Source organism: Marmota flaviventris, chromosome 9 (genome assembly GCF_047511675.1).
Source record: "Marmota flaviventris isolate mMarFla1 chromosome 9, mMarFla1.hap1, whole genome shotgun sequence".
NCBI lineage: Eukaryota > Metazoa > Chordata > Mammalia > Rodentia > Sciuridae > Marmota > Marmota flaviventris.
In genome coordinates, this window is record NC_092506.1 from 54092160 (window position 1) to 54108169 (window position 16010).

General features: G+C 46.5%; 1 protein-coding gene across 8 annotated transcripts in view; it reads left to right on the forward strand.

Annotated features, from left to right (window-relative positions):
- Positions 1 to 16010, forward strand: part of Dennd2b (DENN domain containing 2B) — a 154698-nt gene that overhangs the window by 123664 nt on the left and 15024 nt on the right. For all 8 annotated transcript variants that reach the window (XM_027942317.3, XM_071616402.1, XM_071616396.1 and 5 more), the window contains 8 exons: positions 1517 to 1653; positions 9319 to 9470; positions 10931 to 11146; positions 11996 to 12092; positions 12716 to 12760; positions 13708 to 13892; positions 15221 to 15330; positions 15547 to 15616. In XM_027942317.3, the coding sequence (XP_027798118.1) occupies positions 1517 to 1653; positions 9319 to 9470; positions 10931 to 11146; positions 11996 to 12092; positions 12716 to 12760; positions 13708 to 13892; positions 15221 to 15330; positions 15547 to 15616 (1012 nt within the window). The remainder of the gene's footprint in view (positions 1 to 1516; positions 1654 to 9318; positions 9471 to 10930; positions 11147 to 11995; positions 12093 to 12715; positions 12761 to 13707; positions 13893 to 15220; positions 15331 to 15546; positions 15617 to 16010) is intronic.

The window sequence follows — 16010 nt, forward strand, 5'->3', positions numbered from 1 at the left end:
TGATAAAATAAAAAGAAATCTGTTTAAAAAAATCAAGAAGCACTGACTATATTTGTCTTAATGAGAGACAATATGTGAGGGTCTTCAATATAGTACCTTTCTGGCAGATTCTCAAAGATAACTTGACAGAACATGATTTGTGTCTCATTCACGGACTCGAGAGAACTGCTTGCCTAAGATTGATGATTTTCTGCTGTATGTGCCAGCAGATACTTGGTCTTACATCAACATTTGGGAACCACTACACTCAGCTGTTGGATATTTAACTAGTCAAGAATTTCTGAGCCAGACACAGAAATTTGGTATGAATGTTAGATAGGGTGTTGGTCCATGGATATTTACCCCTAGTAAGTGCAGATGGGGGTGGGGAAAGAGTCCTGAAGACAGAATTCTGACAGATCCTGGCATTTAAAAGGCAAGTGAAAGAGTATCCTTCACAAGAGCCTGAAAAATAACTGCCAGAGAGGTAGCTGAAAACTGGGAGGCAGTGCGTCATAGGGGCAAAGGAAGAGAGTGCCAGCGTAGAAGGTTCTATTGTGTTGAGTGTGGAAGAGGGGCCAGGCCAGCCAACAACACAATGTGGTCTTTAGGACATTTTCAGTCATTGATTTGCTTCCTAGGATTCTTAGTAGTTGTTTGGTAAACAAGAGAGAAAAGGATGTCATTGGAAGAGGGAGGTGTTCATGGGAGGGATTCCTCCTCAGGAGCCCGCTTGGGACTTGCCTTGAAGAGGGACAGGATACATCTGGGGTCCCAACTTAGATGAGGGGAGAGGCGTAAGGAGTGCTGTGGGCTCAGGGCATCTTAGGGACTGATAAGCTGTGGTTGAAATTCCACAGTAGAGGGACAATAACCTAGGGGTGGAAAGGAACAAGCAGCTACCTGGAGAGAAGTTTGTAGATTGTCCTCCTAGCTCTACCTCAGAGGCATTTGATTTGTTTTGAGGGTTTAGTCCTTGCTATTTCAACAAACCAGCCCATGCCAACCAGTCACTCCAATCTCCTTATTTGTAAAATGGCACAGTACCTGTCAGAACAATTATGAAGTTTAATGAGATAATATGTATAAAGGTGCATTTGATGCAGTACTTGACACCAACAAACAAATGTGAGTAGTGTCTAGAGGCCTCCCTGCTAATGAGCTGTCGTCTATCCTCTAGACTTCCGTGGTGCTCCGAGCTACATTCCTCTGACCTCATCCCAAATATCCTGTATCATCAGTGGTCCTCAGAGGGGCCTCTCCTACCTCTGTGTGATGCATATCATGCTTTTAAGCTGTGGTAACCATTACCTGATGTTGGTGTTACTAGGGATGAGGCATATTGCAGGCACCCGCACTGGGACCCTTTACACCATACATTCTCATTTGCATGGAAAGTTTGGATCCACCTTAATGCTTTTTTTCGGTAGCTGGTTTTCTGAGGAGGACCTCTAGTTTTTGTTGTCTGTGGCCATTTCCCAATGAGGCAGCAGAGATCTGGCTCAGTGGGAATGACTTTTGCTCTTATTATTCACAGAAAATCCTTTGAGTTTGAGGATGCATCCAGTCTCCAGTCCCTATACCCCTCTTCTCCCACTGAGAATGGTACTGAGAGCCAACCCAAGTTTGGATCCAAAAGCACTTTAGAAGAGAATGCCTATGAAGATATTGTGGGTAAGCAGTGGCAGATGTGGTGGGCTGGGCCATCTCTGGGGTATGCAAAAGAATAGGAAACAGGAGATCCTCACAGGTTAGCCTGTGCGCAGATGTGTTCTTATCTTGGAGAATGCCTCCTTGAAATGGGCATCAGAGGAAGTACCTTAGAAAGATAGAGCATCTGAGTGACTAAAGCCTAACCCTAAAGTGAACTGAAATCCAAAAGGCCTTTGGGATCACATGAAGGGAAAAATGAATCATTCCTTTCTTTTACTTTTGAGACATGAGAGCCCAACAGGCACTCTTCTTAGCTGTGTGTCCTTAAGCAAATCACTTAACTGTTGTGAGGGCTCTGTTTTTCTCTTATAAAGTGATCATGATGTGATATGAACCACCATAAAAATAGTAACAGTAATAATACTTTTTAAGGTTTTTGTTAGAATTAAATGAGCTAAGAATAAGACACTGGCAGATTCAGTGTCTGGTGAGGGCCTGCTTCCTGATTCAAAGACATCTGTCATCTCCCATGTGACTGAAGGGGCAGGGGAGTTCTCTGGCGTCCCTTTTATAAGGTCACAAATCCCATTCATGAAGTTTCTGTCCTCTTGATCTAATTACCTCCTAAAGACCCCACTTACCAGTGCTAATTAGGGATTAGGTTTCACCATATGCATTTTCAGGGGGCACAGACATTGTTTTTAGTATAAGCTAACAAATTTCATAGCCCTAGATTCATAGATGCTTTTAGAAGACATCAGACTTTTAGGTTATAGATAAAGTACTTTATTATTTATGACACAGCAGGCAGCATGAGCTTAATGTTCCCCCGGGCCCCCTTGCTCACAAGTCCTATGCGGCAGTATGGCGGAGGCCCACGTAGAAGCTCCATACTGTGTCCCAGCTGAAAAACCCGAGAGCCTAGTCTTGGTAAAACCTAGTCTTCTCAGGGGCTACCAGCAAACCTGCTAACCTTTGCCTACAAGGAAACATTATCATTCCCGATCAGGAAATAAATCTCCCTCTCCTCAGAAGAGAGAAAAATATCTCCATTTTCCAAGGCTGTTTGCTGTATAAACATCTGGAAAATATAGTCCAGAACTGTCCTTTGCTCAGAAGAAGGGCAGAAATGCAATACTCCATGGAAAATTGTTTCCAACAAGTGGAAGAACATGGTGTTGGCAAACTTGAGTGCAAAGGTCAACAAAAAATAGATGGTCTAGGCTGAGTTGAGTTCATTTTTGGCATTCATTTTAATTCTGATCTCATCCTCTTCAGTGGGGGGCTTTGATTCTGCTTAAATAAAGTGTGTGTCTTAGTGTAGGTCAGTGAAGGGGAGGTAAGTGGTATGCTGTGTGCTTGCTTGCTTCTGCCCTCAGAACCTTTTTTTCTTTTTCTTTTTGACTAGGGATGGAAGTCAGGGACACTTTTACCACTGAACTCCATCCCCAGTCCTTTTTTAAACATTTTTTTTTCAAGATAGGGTCTCACTAATTGTTGAGGGTCTTGCTAAGATGCTGAGACTGGCCTTGAACTTACAATCCTCTTGCCTCAGCCTTGGAGTCACTGGGATTACAGGCATGCACCACCATGTCTTTGGTTTGGAAACTGGAGAGCATAGTCTTTAGAATTTACACATTAGAGAAAGAGTGAACCCTCCAAATTTTCAGAATATGGGAATCTTGTGAAGAGATGACCATTTAGTTGGTCATTTGATCGGAGCCATCACTTTCATAGTTTTCTCCTTACATCTTGCTGGACTAGCATTTCTGGGGAGATTAGCAGCCATGCTCCAACCCAGATTATCCAGGAATGATGCATATAGTATGTAGCCATGCAGTACTGGACCATAGTAGGAAGACTGTAGGAGTGAGAGCCCTAAAACAACCGAACAGTTTTGGGAGGGAGGACTTTTCCCTTTCTTTTGGGGAAATGACAGCTTTGTACCCATGATCACCCAGAGCTGAGGTAGGGCTATGGGGATCAGAGCCAAAGATTCAGAAATGAGATGATCTGTTAAGGAAGATGTTCCAATCCCAACTCTACTTCATACAGCCCTTGCCCCTAGCTCTAGTTCATCTTTGCCCTGGGGCTGAGGGAAAGCTTCTGGGGACTTCAGTGGAATGCAAGCTAGGGACAGGGACAGTCAGCCTGTACTGCAAAGCCTTTTGAGTTTACACTCAAATTGTAATATCACTGCTGCCCAGGGCTCTTGAGAACATCTACTTTGGCTGTTGCTGCAGTGGTCAGAGAGGCTGGAGTTTTCTGTTATCCCCCCTGCATACCCAGCCCTAGAATACTGTAGTCCTCACTGTTTTCTGACAAGAATTGGAACCCTTATATTGCTGCCCAAGAACATTATCCAGGTGGGGATATGTTCTTTAGCAACTGAATGGAAATAAGAGAAGGAGATAGACAGCTTCAACTGTTTTTCCCTGTCCAGAGTTTATGATCCAGGACTCTGCTTATGGTTATTTAGGGGGAGGGTCTAGGAAAAAGTTTTGGAGGCACTAGACAACAGAACTGTTTCCTGGGCTGCTTTAGGTCTAGTTAAAAGGAGCACAGAGAGGAGACAAGTGTCTGGGACTCTTCTCTTCACTCAGAGAGACTTCCTTCTGTGTTGGGATGTTCCATGTGGTGGCAAGAAAACATAGGAGCAGCTGGTTGCTTCTTGAATGAATGAGGTAGAGCAAGGGGTAAGGAATATACAGGGTAAAGTTGGGGTTGGGGGATCTTCCTTAACTGCTCACCTAGCTTCTGGATCGCTGGAGCATTGTGTAGAGAACAGGAGAAAACTGAAAGGGGGAGGCTGCAGGAAATAGGACAGGAAAGTGATCCAGGCACCTGTTTTTGGTGTTTAGGTTTTGTGGGTTGGGGTGGAAGTGGTCTTGAGAGTCTGCAGTTAGAACATATTTTTCCCCCACAGCAGCCCAGTCTGAATTTTCTAGAACCTCACCAGGGAGGATAGAGGGAAATACAAGGGAGAATATTCTCTTCCTAATTAGATACTGATTGATTTATCCTTTTTTCCCTCCCTGGAGAGAGCTCAAAGAATTTGGGGCCCCCCTAAAGGATTCAGGGGGTCTCTTGTTGCTGAACTCTGAATGTCAGATTTCACTTTTTAACCCCAGTTTGACCAGTGGCTCTGACTTTCTGGGAGCCCTCTGGATTGTCCCACCAGACTATACTTTGTGGATTTAAGGTTGTTTCTGACTCTGGCTGGATTATTCAGCTCTTGTGTGTCGCTTGTCCACAGGGACAAACCCACAGGAACAAGCAGAGCTTTGTTTCAGGCATGTGATGCTCATGCTGAAAGGAAGGCAGAAAGAACCCATGCTAAATCTCCATCTTGGGTACAGATGATTGGACTGTAGTTCCCTAGTCTGTTAGGAGGTTGAGGACTTGTTGGCCCAGAGTCTTCACTGTGTGCAGTGAACTTGAATGAAGGGCCTTGGGGAATCCACTGGCCTTGAACCCACACCAGGCATTATGCCTGGGGAAATGGGGTAGGATATCTGCACAGGCTGAGGTTTTGCCTGCTAACTTATAATAGAAAGATTCAAAAAGAAAGTTGCTGCCGTGCTGCTTCCTGGGGCTGTTTAATTCTTGCCCATCTAATTTGATATCTGCCCTTGTAAGATGCTGCTGTTCTGCAAAGCCTTAAAATCATTTGCATTCTGAGCCTGACACTGAAGAATTCACCCAAGGAAGCAGCTTGTTAGGGAGTTATGTGGAGTGGCCTCGGCGCCCGACCAAGGAGCCTGGGCTGCATTCCTGCAGAGATTCCCACTCCCATCAGCTAGCTAGGGCTGAGGGAGAATTTCCAGGAACTTTAGTGGGATGCAAGCTGGGGACAGGGCCAGTCAGCCTGTACTGCAAAGCCTTTTGAGCCTACACTCTCTCTGCCTTCTTCTCTCATTCACCTCCAGGCTGGGCAACAGTAAGGAACAGAGGGCACCTACCAGGATGGAGGTTGCAGCAGGAAGCAAAGCAGCCAAGAGGTGCAGCCCAGGGAAAGGTGCTGGGGCTGTTGGGAATTGGTGTCAAGGCTTGGAGGGTGGGTACAAGCTGGCCCCAGGGAGTTGGGCACCTGGCCTCATCCTTTCTCTACTGTTAGAAGGAGGGGGAGAGGTGGAGACCCAGGAGAAACAGCCACTTGGAAAAAGAGGAAGGTTGGGGAAGGAAGCTGCAGACCAAGGCCCTAACAATGGGTATGGTCCAGGAAGCTTGGAGTTTGGAGAAATTCTCAGATTCTGTACATATACACACCCCCTAACTGGTTCTTCCAGTTGGGGGATAGGGGGAGGGGGTGGGTGTTGCATGTGTGTTTAATAACCCAAGGAGCTATGGGGAGGAGTGGGAGTAGGGACAGGGCCTGGTGGGGTTGGGTTGGTTCTTCCTTCAAGAGGATCAATGTACTAAGATTGGGCTGTAACAAGCCCCTTTTAGAAGAGTGCAAAACAGAAATTGTTGGTCATGCCCTTGTCGCCTATTTCATTAGCAAAGCTGGGAAAGTTTGAGACCTCTGGCCTCCCCAGCTGAGCTTGATAAGGGCCAGGCCTCCAGAGAAGACAGCCTACCTCTTTATCCCTCTCCAAGCTCAGTATGAACTGTCCTTTATAGGCCATGTGGGCAAGAACCCAGGTAGAAGTCTTGCTGTCTGTCACGTTTCCTGTTTCCTGTCCATGCCTGCTAAATCATCCCATGCTTCTCCACTCAGCTCTGGCTTCTCCAGCCATCCTGTAGTTGTTTCCCTGTAGGACTTTCTGATTGCCATCTCCCACTCTTTGCTTTGATGTTTACTTGGTCTCAGCAAATTCAGTTTAGTGGCTCTGGTACTCAGGGTCTGCTTATTCTTTGCACACCCGCATCCCTGGGGCATCCTTCCTGTCTGGAGAGATGACAGAGAATCTGTTACGTAGTCAGGGATAATCTGTAAAGTTGGGGGTCACAGATGGACTAGGGCTGCTAAGGAACCTAACTGAGGCTGGGGAGGAAGGGCTTGGTCTGGGGTCAGCATTCATTTCCTGGAGAAGTGATAAGGGCATAGGTTACATTAGAAAAGAAAGAGACTGGCATTAGGGCTGGGTAGGAGGAGTGGACATTTTAGACCTTCCTGTAATCAAGTTTCTAGAGACAGTAGTAGTGTGGAGAACCTGATATTTCCAACTATCTTCCCTAAAAATATCACAGATATGCATAAATAGTACATTACTTCAGGGCCTCAGCGTCCTACATCTTGTTCTTAGAACTTTAGATTTTTTATCACATTTCAAAGCTCTTACTCTGGAAGAAAAGGAAGGGGAGGGAGAAGAAAAGGAGGGGAAAGATGAAGGAAAAGAGGGTTAGTCTTGGGACTCATGGCATGGTGCTCAGAAGGTATTAGGAAGTTTAGAAATATCTTTCTGAAGCAATGGTTGTCAGTGGGGGGCAATTTCATCCATCTCTCCCCTTCCTCTCTTCCTTCCATCTATCCATTTACCTGTCTGCCCACAGGTGTCATTTGGCAGTGTCAGTATTTTTGGTTGTTACATCTGAGGGATACTAATGTCAGCTAATTGATAGAGGCCAGGGTTGTGGCAACTAAACTTCCTACGAATGGACAGGTCAGCCTAGCCACCCAAAATGTCATTAGCTTAGAGAAACTCTGATCAAAACAGACTGAGACAGGTCTTCCGATGGGTTGAAATGATGATAAGGATTCTGACTGGTCATGTATCCAAGGCAATTTGGATTTGATAAACTTGGAATAAATCTGCCCTGATCTGGACACTGATGCTCTGGTTCTGTTTTATGGAATTGGGAAGAATGTGTTCTGGAATTCTATTCTTAATCCCCTTTACCACCTCACCTTTATAGGATATATGTTGGAGAGGGTCCAAGAAGTAGAAAGTCCACCCTGACTCCTCCTAAAGCATCCCCACAGTGGAGTGGGCTGAAGAAATCATGCGGGGGATGCCTGGTTTGATATTTGGCTTCTTGAAGCAGAGCTAATGGGCTGGCTTTGCTTAGTCAGGGCTCTGGAATGGAGACAAGTCATTTCAAAAGCATGAGCGTTACAGGAAAAGATTTGCTCCATTGCTGGGGACCCTGCTTGGTATTGGGAATCACTTAATCCAGTTCTGAATCTTTTCTTGACCCATCCTTGGCTCATAAGTTTATAGAGATTTGTGTTGTTCCCACTGTAGTCTCATTAGTTGTGACTGCAATTTTCACTTCACACCTCCACCTCTGTAAAGTACTTCCTGAATTCACTGTGGTTTTTCATGATGTTAATAAGTATGCCACAATTTGAAGGAACCTCATCTTTTTGAGGACTTTCTAAGAATATAGGGGTTGGTTTTTCTCTTATGGTCTGTCTGTTTCCAGTCTTATAGTTTTTCTGCTTGCTACCAGAGGAGTGCAGTCTGAGCTGCTCTGGGTTGTAAGTCACAGGACAGCATAGGACTCAGTAGTCACCCAGGCTAAATCCTGCTGCTGATGTTGAAGTGAGCCCAGCTTCACCAGATGTCCTAACCTCAGCAAAGCCTATTCTTGTCACTGGTACCCAAACAATGCTAGGTCCCAAGTCCCAAACAGTGCTGCTGGGACTGGGGAGAAGATACAGAAAGACAAGGGCAAAGGGAATGAGGGTTGTCCCTACTATGATTCTATTGCTGGAATTAAGCCATGTCTAACCTGACTCATGGTATTATTGTATTCTAGAAAATTTTAGGCATGTGTTGGAAGGGGCAGGAGGTTCTAGCTATGACAAAGAATGTCTCAACATCTTATGCTCTTCAAAAGCAGGGACTATGTTTTGGACTTTTTTGAAATTTTCTAGTAGTGTCAATATGGTGCTATTGCCAGGGTTTTAGAAACTGGTTCTGAGAAGCAGAAACTCTCCCACCCCCACTCTCTGGCCCAGAGTCCTTCCAAGCCTTCACACCTCCCTGTGTCACAGCAGGAAATTTTGTGCCAAGAAGGGAGTGATGATAGTTCTTTTTGCTGAGATCTGCAGTAGAGGAAATAGACTGACCCGTGATCAGAGAGATCCATTGAACAAATAATTACTGAGCACTTACTACTTGATAATCATTGTTCTGGTTCTGGGGTTGCCTCAGACAATATCCTTCCCCTAAAAGAATTGTTGAACAGTGTAATAAGTAAGAGGGAAGCCTAGCAAAGCCCTGTTCCCTAGACTAGGTTCTTTGAGTTCCTGCATGACCACCCCCAAAACTGGGTTCCATGGAGACCCACCAAGAGTTGCAGTTGTGTGATTTCTGAAAGCCTTTCCTACAAGGGGTGCATATCCCTGGGTCAGGGGTGGGATGGGGGTTTACCAACAGAGAGAGAATGAAGCCAGGGACAGACTCCTGATGCTGATTTTGTCCTCTTGCTGGGCACAGGCAGGAGTAGCTGAGCCAGTCTTGTGCAATCCCTGAATTTATAAAGCAGAGGCCGGACAAGGCTGAGCTGAGCTGAACTGGAGGTGGGGGTGCGGGTGCTCAGCTTCTGGACTTGAAGCCAGGATCTGTTTGTAGCCTTCCCACTGCAGACAGGCAGCTGTGTGACTCATGAGCCAAAGGGACCAGGCAGAAGCCATTCTCTTTGGTTCACAGGAATTCTACTTGTTTATTTGTGTGTGTAACTCTGTGTGTTTCCTTCTTCCCTTCTCCCCCTTCTTTAACTTTTCTTCCTCTGCAGGAGAGCTGCCCAAGGAGAATCCATATGAGGATGTGGACTTAAAGAGCCGAAGAGCCGGAAGAAAATCTCAGCAACTGTCTGAGAACTCCTTGGACTCTCTGCACAGGATGTGGAGTCCTCAGGACAGGAAGTACAACAGCCCACCCATGCAGGTAATGCAGCCCTAACATGAGCCTGTAGAGACAGTTGTGAGAGCCACATTGAAGGCCTGTTCTCTTAAGGTGTAAGCCTAGCTCTCACTCAGACTTTCTCCCTCACTTGGCAGAGAAGACTACCTCAGGAAAGAGCTCAGCACTCAGGGACTTCTGCCATATTGAAATCCCTGTGGAAAATTGAATTATCCTCTTAGGGGAATCCTCTCCTACCTTCTTTCTCTTACTGCCTGACCTCTGAGCTGCAAAACTAAGCCAGGAACCCCTGAGATCTCCTGTCTTAGTACTTCTCCTCCCCTTCTGTGGGAAACAGGAAGAAGGGCCCTGATTGGAGTTCTGGTATTCTGCAACTCAGAAATGATCTCAGTGCTGGCATGTGGGGGCCAGGTATAGGCCCCAAACCAGATTTGGAGAACCTGATATTCACTAGAGTCATCTCTATTGGAGGAAGTAAGAATGAATCTTGAAGAATGGACTGAAGGAGGGCAGAATGAGAGGAAAGGTAAAAAAATCAAAGGAGGTCCTTAGACATAAACTCATTTTGGTCTTGTTGGACAGGAAACAGGAGATTCAGGAGAGGGAGAGGAATTCTCTGACCTGTTCAGTAACTTATTCTGTGCAAATGGAGAGACCTGAATATTTTATAATATTGACCAGAGAATATATAAATGGTTTCTACTGGCTTTGGAGTCATATGATTATTTTTAATAAAAGATGTACCCTACTAATGTGCTCTGTTCAAATAGGCTATTATTTAATGTGTAGTGCCAGACTGATTGGGTGGGAAGAGGAGATTGTGAGCTGTGGAGGAAGGAGGATTTACTGAAGAGTGAGGAGAGGCAACTCCAGATCGAGACAACTATGGGAGTCTTCAGGGGGTGCCTGCCTTCCCAGCAGTGTGTAATATCCACTGCCAATAAGATACCCCATACTGGAAGGGTATATTTGTGGTGAGGTAGTCCATTGAGTATAGAGCCCAGAGCCCTTCTGCTGTCCCTGGAAGAAGGGAGCATTGCCAGGCTGCCAGGATCATCCAGCAGAGCAAGCTGGCATGTAGTTTATGGTCTCTGTTAGGATAAACTTTGGGGACTGGCTCCATTATTCAGACTCAGTAATCTTTGTCCCAATGCTCATAAAGTACCCAGAGAATTCCTGATGTGCCTTCTCTTTCCACTCAGGTGAAAGTGCAGTTTTCTTAGCCTCTGCTTTTTTTTTTTTTTTTTTAATTTCTGGCAAAGAAGTAAGGCTTCCTTTGGTCAAGTTAAGTATCTAATCTATTCCTGAACTAGCCAGTTGGCAATGAAGTCTTAAAAGCGTAAGCTGTGGTAGATGGAAATTCTAGGATGGGTTTCAGGGAGCCATAGATGCCAGCCCAGGGCCTCAGTGCCCAGGTTCCAACAGATGACCTGGCCAAGGTATTTGTGACAAGTCTCTCTCCCACATCCTTTTCCCCATGTCAGCTCTCCCTGAAACCCAGTAGCCAGTCCCTGCGCAGTGGGAACTGGTCAGAAAGGAAGAGCCACCGGCTGCCACGATTACCCAAGAGGCATAGCCATGACGACATGCTGCTGCTGGCTCAGTTGAGCCTGCCATCTTCACCCTCCAGCCTCAACGAGGACAGCCTCAGCACCACAAGTGAGCTGCTCTCCAGCCGCAGGGCTCGCCGCATTCCCAAGGTATCCCCCAATGGGGAGAGAGGAGGCATGGGTCTAGGCAGGGAGGCTGCCTTCCTTCCTTAATCTGGGCTGCTTTCTCATTTCCTTTTAAGTAAATTATGGGTCCTTGCACTGCCCTTTTTCACCTTATTAATTTCCTTTTCTTTTCAATAAGGATGCATTAACTGCTTCTTGGTGCTCAGATATCAGAAGAAAAAGCTAGCTCCCCATTAGTGAGTGTGATGTGGGTCTCTGTGCACACCAAAACAGTTCCAGGCTTTCAGGGACCTAAGAATTCAAACACGGGCCTTCCTTTTTATAACACTAGAAATTGTAGAGTTTTCAGCAGTGATTTGCACACATGGCAGTTAGTCCTAAGTCCCCAGCCCACAGCAGCAGGATTTAGCCAAATGGTATTTTTAGCCTGCAAACAATGCTTGGGTATATTGGGAATTTAACTTCTTCCTGTCAGGGCCCCAGGTTATGCTCCAGAGGGGAAAGGCTAGAATCCTTGTTCCTGTTTTTGCATCTGAGGAGCTCTTTGTCTCAGTTGGTTCAATGACTCTTGGGACCCAGGAGCTCCCATCCTGTCTAGTTTGATCACAGTTCCTTCCTCTGGGGAGCTAAGTTTAGTGTCCTTGTCTTGGGGAAGAAGACCACTCCTAGGGGACAGAGTAGATGGAGAGCTACCAGGCATGGCTGGTGAGTTCCCACTTGAGATCATTTCAGTAGGAAGACCATTGCTGGGCCAAGTGGGTTGGGTGTAGAAAGCTTGCACCAGTAAGGGAAAGGATGGGCTCTTAATCCATTCTTGGAAGTTAGGGCAGCTGGTGTCAGGGTTACCTTACCTTCTCTGATTTTCTCATCCAGCTTGTCCAAAGAATTAACTCCATCTACAATGCCAAGAGGGGAAAGAAGAGGTTAAAAAAGCTGTCTATGTCCAGCCTTGAGACAGCATCACTGAGAGGTAGGCCTTGGTGTCTGAGCTGGTTCAACTATCTGGGGCCCTTGGACATTAGGGATGGGGAGAAATGTGGGCTTCCTTTAGTTTGCCTTTCTGCAGGCCAGTTGTGGGGTCCTTTGGCCTCCAGGGAGGGTAGTCCTGCCAGGAAATGTCTAGAGAAGGAGAGCCAGAGACGGAAGTCAGCCCTGGGATGGGTTCCTCCAGGCTTGAGGCTCTGTGTAGGCAGGTGGGTGTGGGAATCTGCTCATAGCAAAAGGAAAGACCAGACTTACTGAACACTATGGTCTGTTTTCCATTTCAAATCTTGGCCTGCTAGAGGCAGGGCCCTTATGTTCCAAGCCTGTAGGCCTCTCTGCTGGCTCATCCTCTAAGTTGGGCCTTTAGCTTCCCTGAGACCAGGCTAGTTAGGTGTTTGTATATAGAATAGCACCAATGAACTGAAGTCTGAGGGACCCTGGCCCCAGGTCACTGAACTCCTGCCCACAGATGCCTGCCCCTGGGCCCACAGCAGCCCAGACTAGATACAGATTTATCCATCATAGAAAAAATTGTGGGGTTGGGGGCACCAGAAACTTGCTGTGAGGCAGTGGCTCAGCAAACTTGCACTCCTGCTGTTAATTTTCCAGATGAGAATAGTGAGAGTGAGAGCGACTCTGACGACAGGTTCAAAGGTAAGGCATGACATCACTTCCCACCTCTGGCTGCAACAGCAGTTAGTCTTCCCTTCCTCTGCAAGGGTGGTTCTAATGTCCCTAACAAAATTGGTGTGGAAAAGGCAACAGGTAGGCAAGCTGCTAGGCCACTAGAGCAGGAAGTTGTAGGGAAGTCCACTCTTATAGTTCAGCCCTGCAATGTTAATACAAAAAGTTGATCTCCCTTTGCCAAATTTAGTTCTTATGGCTCTAAGCATACTTTCCTAAGCCATTATTCATGGGAATTGGGCACTACATTTGCTTGGTAAATGTAAATCTAGTGTCAGAGATGGGTTCAGATTACAAGTACCTCTTCTGGTTGCAAGAATTGTACCAGAGACTGAGGAAACTGGTCCTCTGGAGGCCCTGAGACCACTCATCTCCTCAGTCTCTAGAGAGGAGACTGCTACAACTTTGTGCTTTCTCTACTGGAAAACCCTGCCTAGACCTCCCAGAATAATTAAAGTACATGGAAACTTGCTCCTTCTGCCCTTCCTCCATGGGTTTCCCAGGCAAGTTGTCATGTGGACTTTGGACTTAGGGGCAGCCCAAGTAACAAAGGATGAGACCCTTGTGGATGTTCAGACATTCTGGTCCATGCCTTCTGTACTAAGAAGGACCAAAGGGTAGGTGCCAATGATATGTCTCAGGGCTTGCCTAACCTTGGTAGTCCAATTGACCCCAGATCAGTCTTCAGAGGTTCCAGGAAGATCCAGGCTGGTGGCTTCCTGTGGTAAGGCAGAGTCTTTGTGCGGATGTCGATGCCTTGTTCCTGCCACATCTCACTTAGCTAAGGGAGGATGTCAGACAAGGCTGATGCACTTAGAGGTGATCCACAGATGGAGCCAGAGTCAGGAGTAGAGGAGCTGATGGGAGGTCTGTGAGTGGCCAGCCTGCTTTTTCCCTGATGTGTGACCTGCTCCCAGCCCACACACAGCGTCTGGTCCACATCCAGTCGATGCTGAAGCGTGCACCCAGCTATCGGACCTTGGAGCTGGAGCTGCTTGAGTGGCAGGAGCGGGAGCTCTTTGAATACTTTGTGGTAGTATCCCTCAAGAAGAAGCCATCCCGAAACACCTACCTCCCTGAAGTCTCCTACCAGTTTCCCAAGGTGAGGCTGTCTCCCCTTGTCTGCCCTACCTCCCTGCCTGCTGTCTCCTGTCCTGGCCCATCTGGGAAGAAGAGAGCATGTTTCTGTTGTAGTGCTCCATCAGTCACCACAGCCCTGTGCCTGCCTCCTCATATCCAGGAGGGAAGACAGGGCTTTGGGGTGGGTTTGGGCCAGTGCTTATTCAGAGGATGAGGGCTGAGAAATGCCCCCAGCTACTCTTCCCACCTGCCCTTCTCCCCCAACCACTCTATAGTTTTCAATTCAGTGTTCTTTCTTTGTTTTTGTTTTTTAATTTAGAGCATCATATTTATACATAGTATCTGGGTTCCTTTTGACATACATACATGGAACTTGATTTCAATCCCTGTTCCCCCTCCTAAGCCCGCCCCCTTTTCTCTCTCCTCCATTCTGCTGATCTTCCTTTCACAGTTTATTTGTTTAACTTTGGTTGATACTTTTTACTTATAGGATATGTGTTCATGTGTGTATATAACTTGAATCTGTTAGATTTGTTCCATATTTCTTTCCCTGTCACTTCCTTCCTCCCTCTTACTTCTACTCCACTGATCCTTCTCCATATCTTTATAATATCAGACCCCTCCCCCCACTGTCTTCTTTCCTTTAATTATGCTTTAGTTTCCACATATTAGTTTAGTGTTCTTTAATATATTCATAGAACTTTACAATTTTAGAGTGTCTTATCACCCCAAAAAGAAAATGGGCCCACTACTAGTTCTCCCCACCTCTCCACCTACCTTATCTCTTACCACTTCTCCTCTACTCATCATCAGCCAGCCTGGTCTCATTTGTTCCTTTGAGAAGAGAAAGCCCTTTTTCTCTGCCCTTACCTCTGCCTGTCTTTCTCCAGCTCTTCATATGGCTATGGACTCTGCTCAAGTGGCCCTTCTTCCAAGGTCTTTACAGATGCCCTGATGTGGCCCTTCTTCCTGCCCATTTCTCTTTCACATATTACTCTGCTTGTTTCCTTTGTGGTACATGCACCAGAATGCACAGGGTCAGGGACCTTGTCCACTTTTTTCCATCCATAGTCCCAGCATATGGGCACGCTATTAGATGCCACATGCAAGGCACTCTGTTGGCATTTGTTGACTGACTGATTGAATGAATGAATGAATGATGTTTCACTTCACACTCAGACCTCTGTAAGAATTAGGATCAGGACAAGTGTTGCCAAAAAGCTGGTTAGTTGGTAGGGTGGCCTCTAGAGCTGTCTGAGAAGGAGATGCTTCTCAGCTGCCCTCTGCCCCTACCCCCAGATTCCTTGTCATCTCTTGGTGTCTTCTCCCCTTTTTCTTCTTTTCCTGCAGCTGGACCGACCCACTAAGCAGATGCGGGAGGCAGAGGAAAGGCTTAAAGCCATTCCCCAGTTTTGTTTCCCAGATGCCAAGGACTGGATTCCTGTGTCAGAATATAGCAGGTGAGGCCCATCCTGGAATGGCTGGAGACAGACTCTCCTTTCCCCACATAGCCCTGGACAGTTAAGTGGGGCCTGTCCTAGTCTCAGCCTACTCTCCTACATTAATTTCAACCTTCATCTAATCCCTGAGATGACAGTTCTTATTCTTGGGGATTCTTTCCTAGGTGGTGTCATAATTTCTCTAATGCCAGATCTCTCCCTCTTTCCTGTTCCCAGTGAGACCTTTTCTTTTATGCTGACTGGGGAAGATGGCAGCAGACGCTTTGGCTACTGCAGGCGCTTACTGGTGAGTAGGGCTATTCACACCTCTGGGGCTGGCTAGCAGGGAATGGGCCAGGGTATGTGTATGTTTCTGTGCCCGTCTACGTCTACATACTTTAGCTTGTATGAAATCCTTCAGTCTGCTCCTGGGTGACCCTCCGACACACACACTTTCACAGATGAGGCACCTCTGGGATAGCAGGGCTCAGAGTAGCCTGTCCAGTTAGATCTCATAATGTGAATATTGAAATCAGGGCAGAGAGTGGATCACCTTTTTCTGGTTTGTCATCTTTTTAGCTTTTCTATACTTTTTCTTTTCATTCATTTTCTTTGGGATTATGGGCTCTGATTGCTACCTCTGGTTGAGATCATATCACTCCAGCAGTGTGTGTATACGTATCAAATTGGGTAGAGGACAA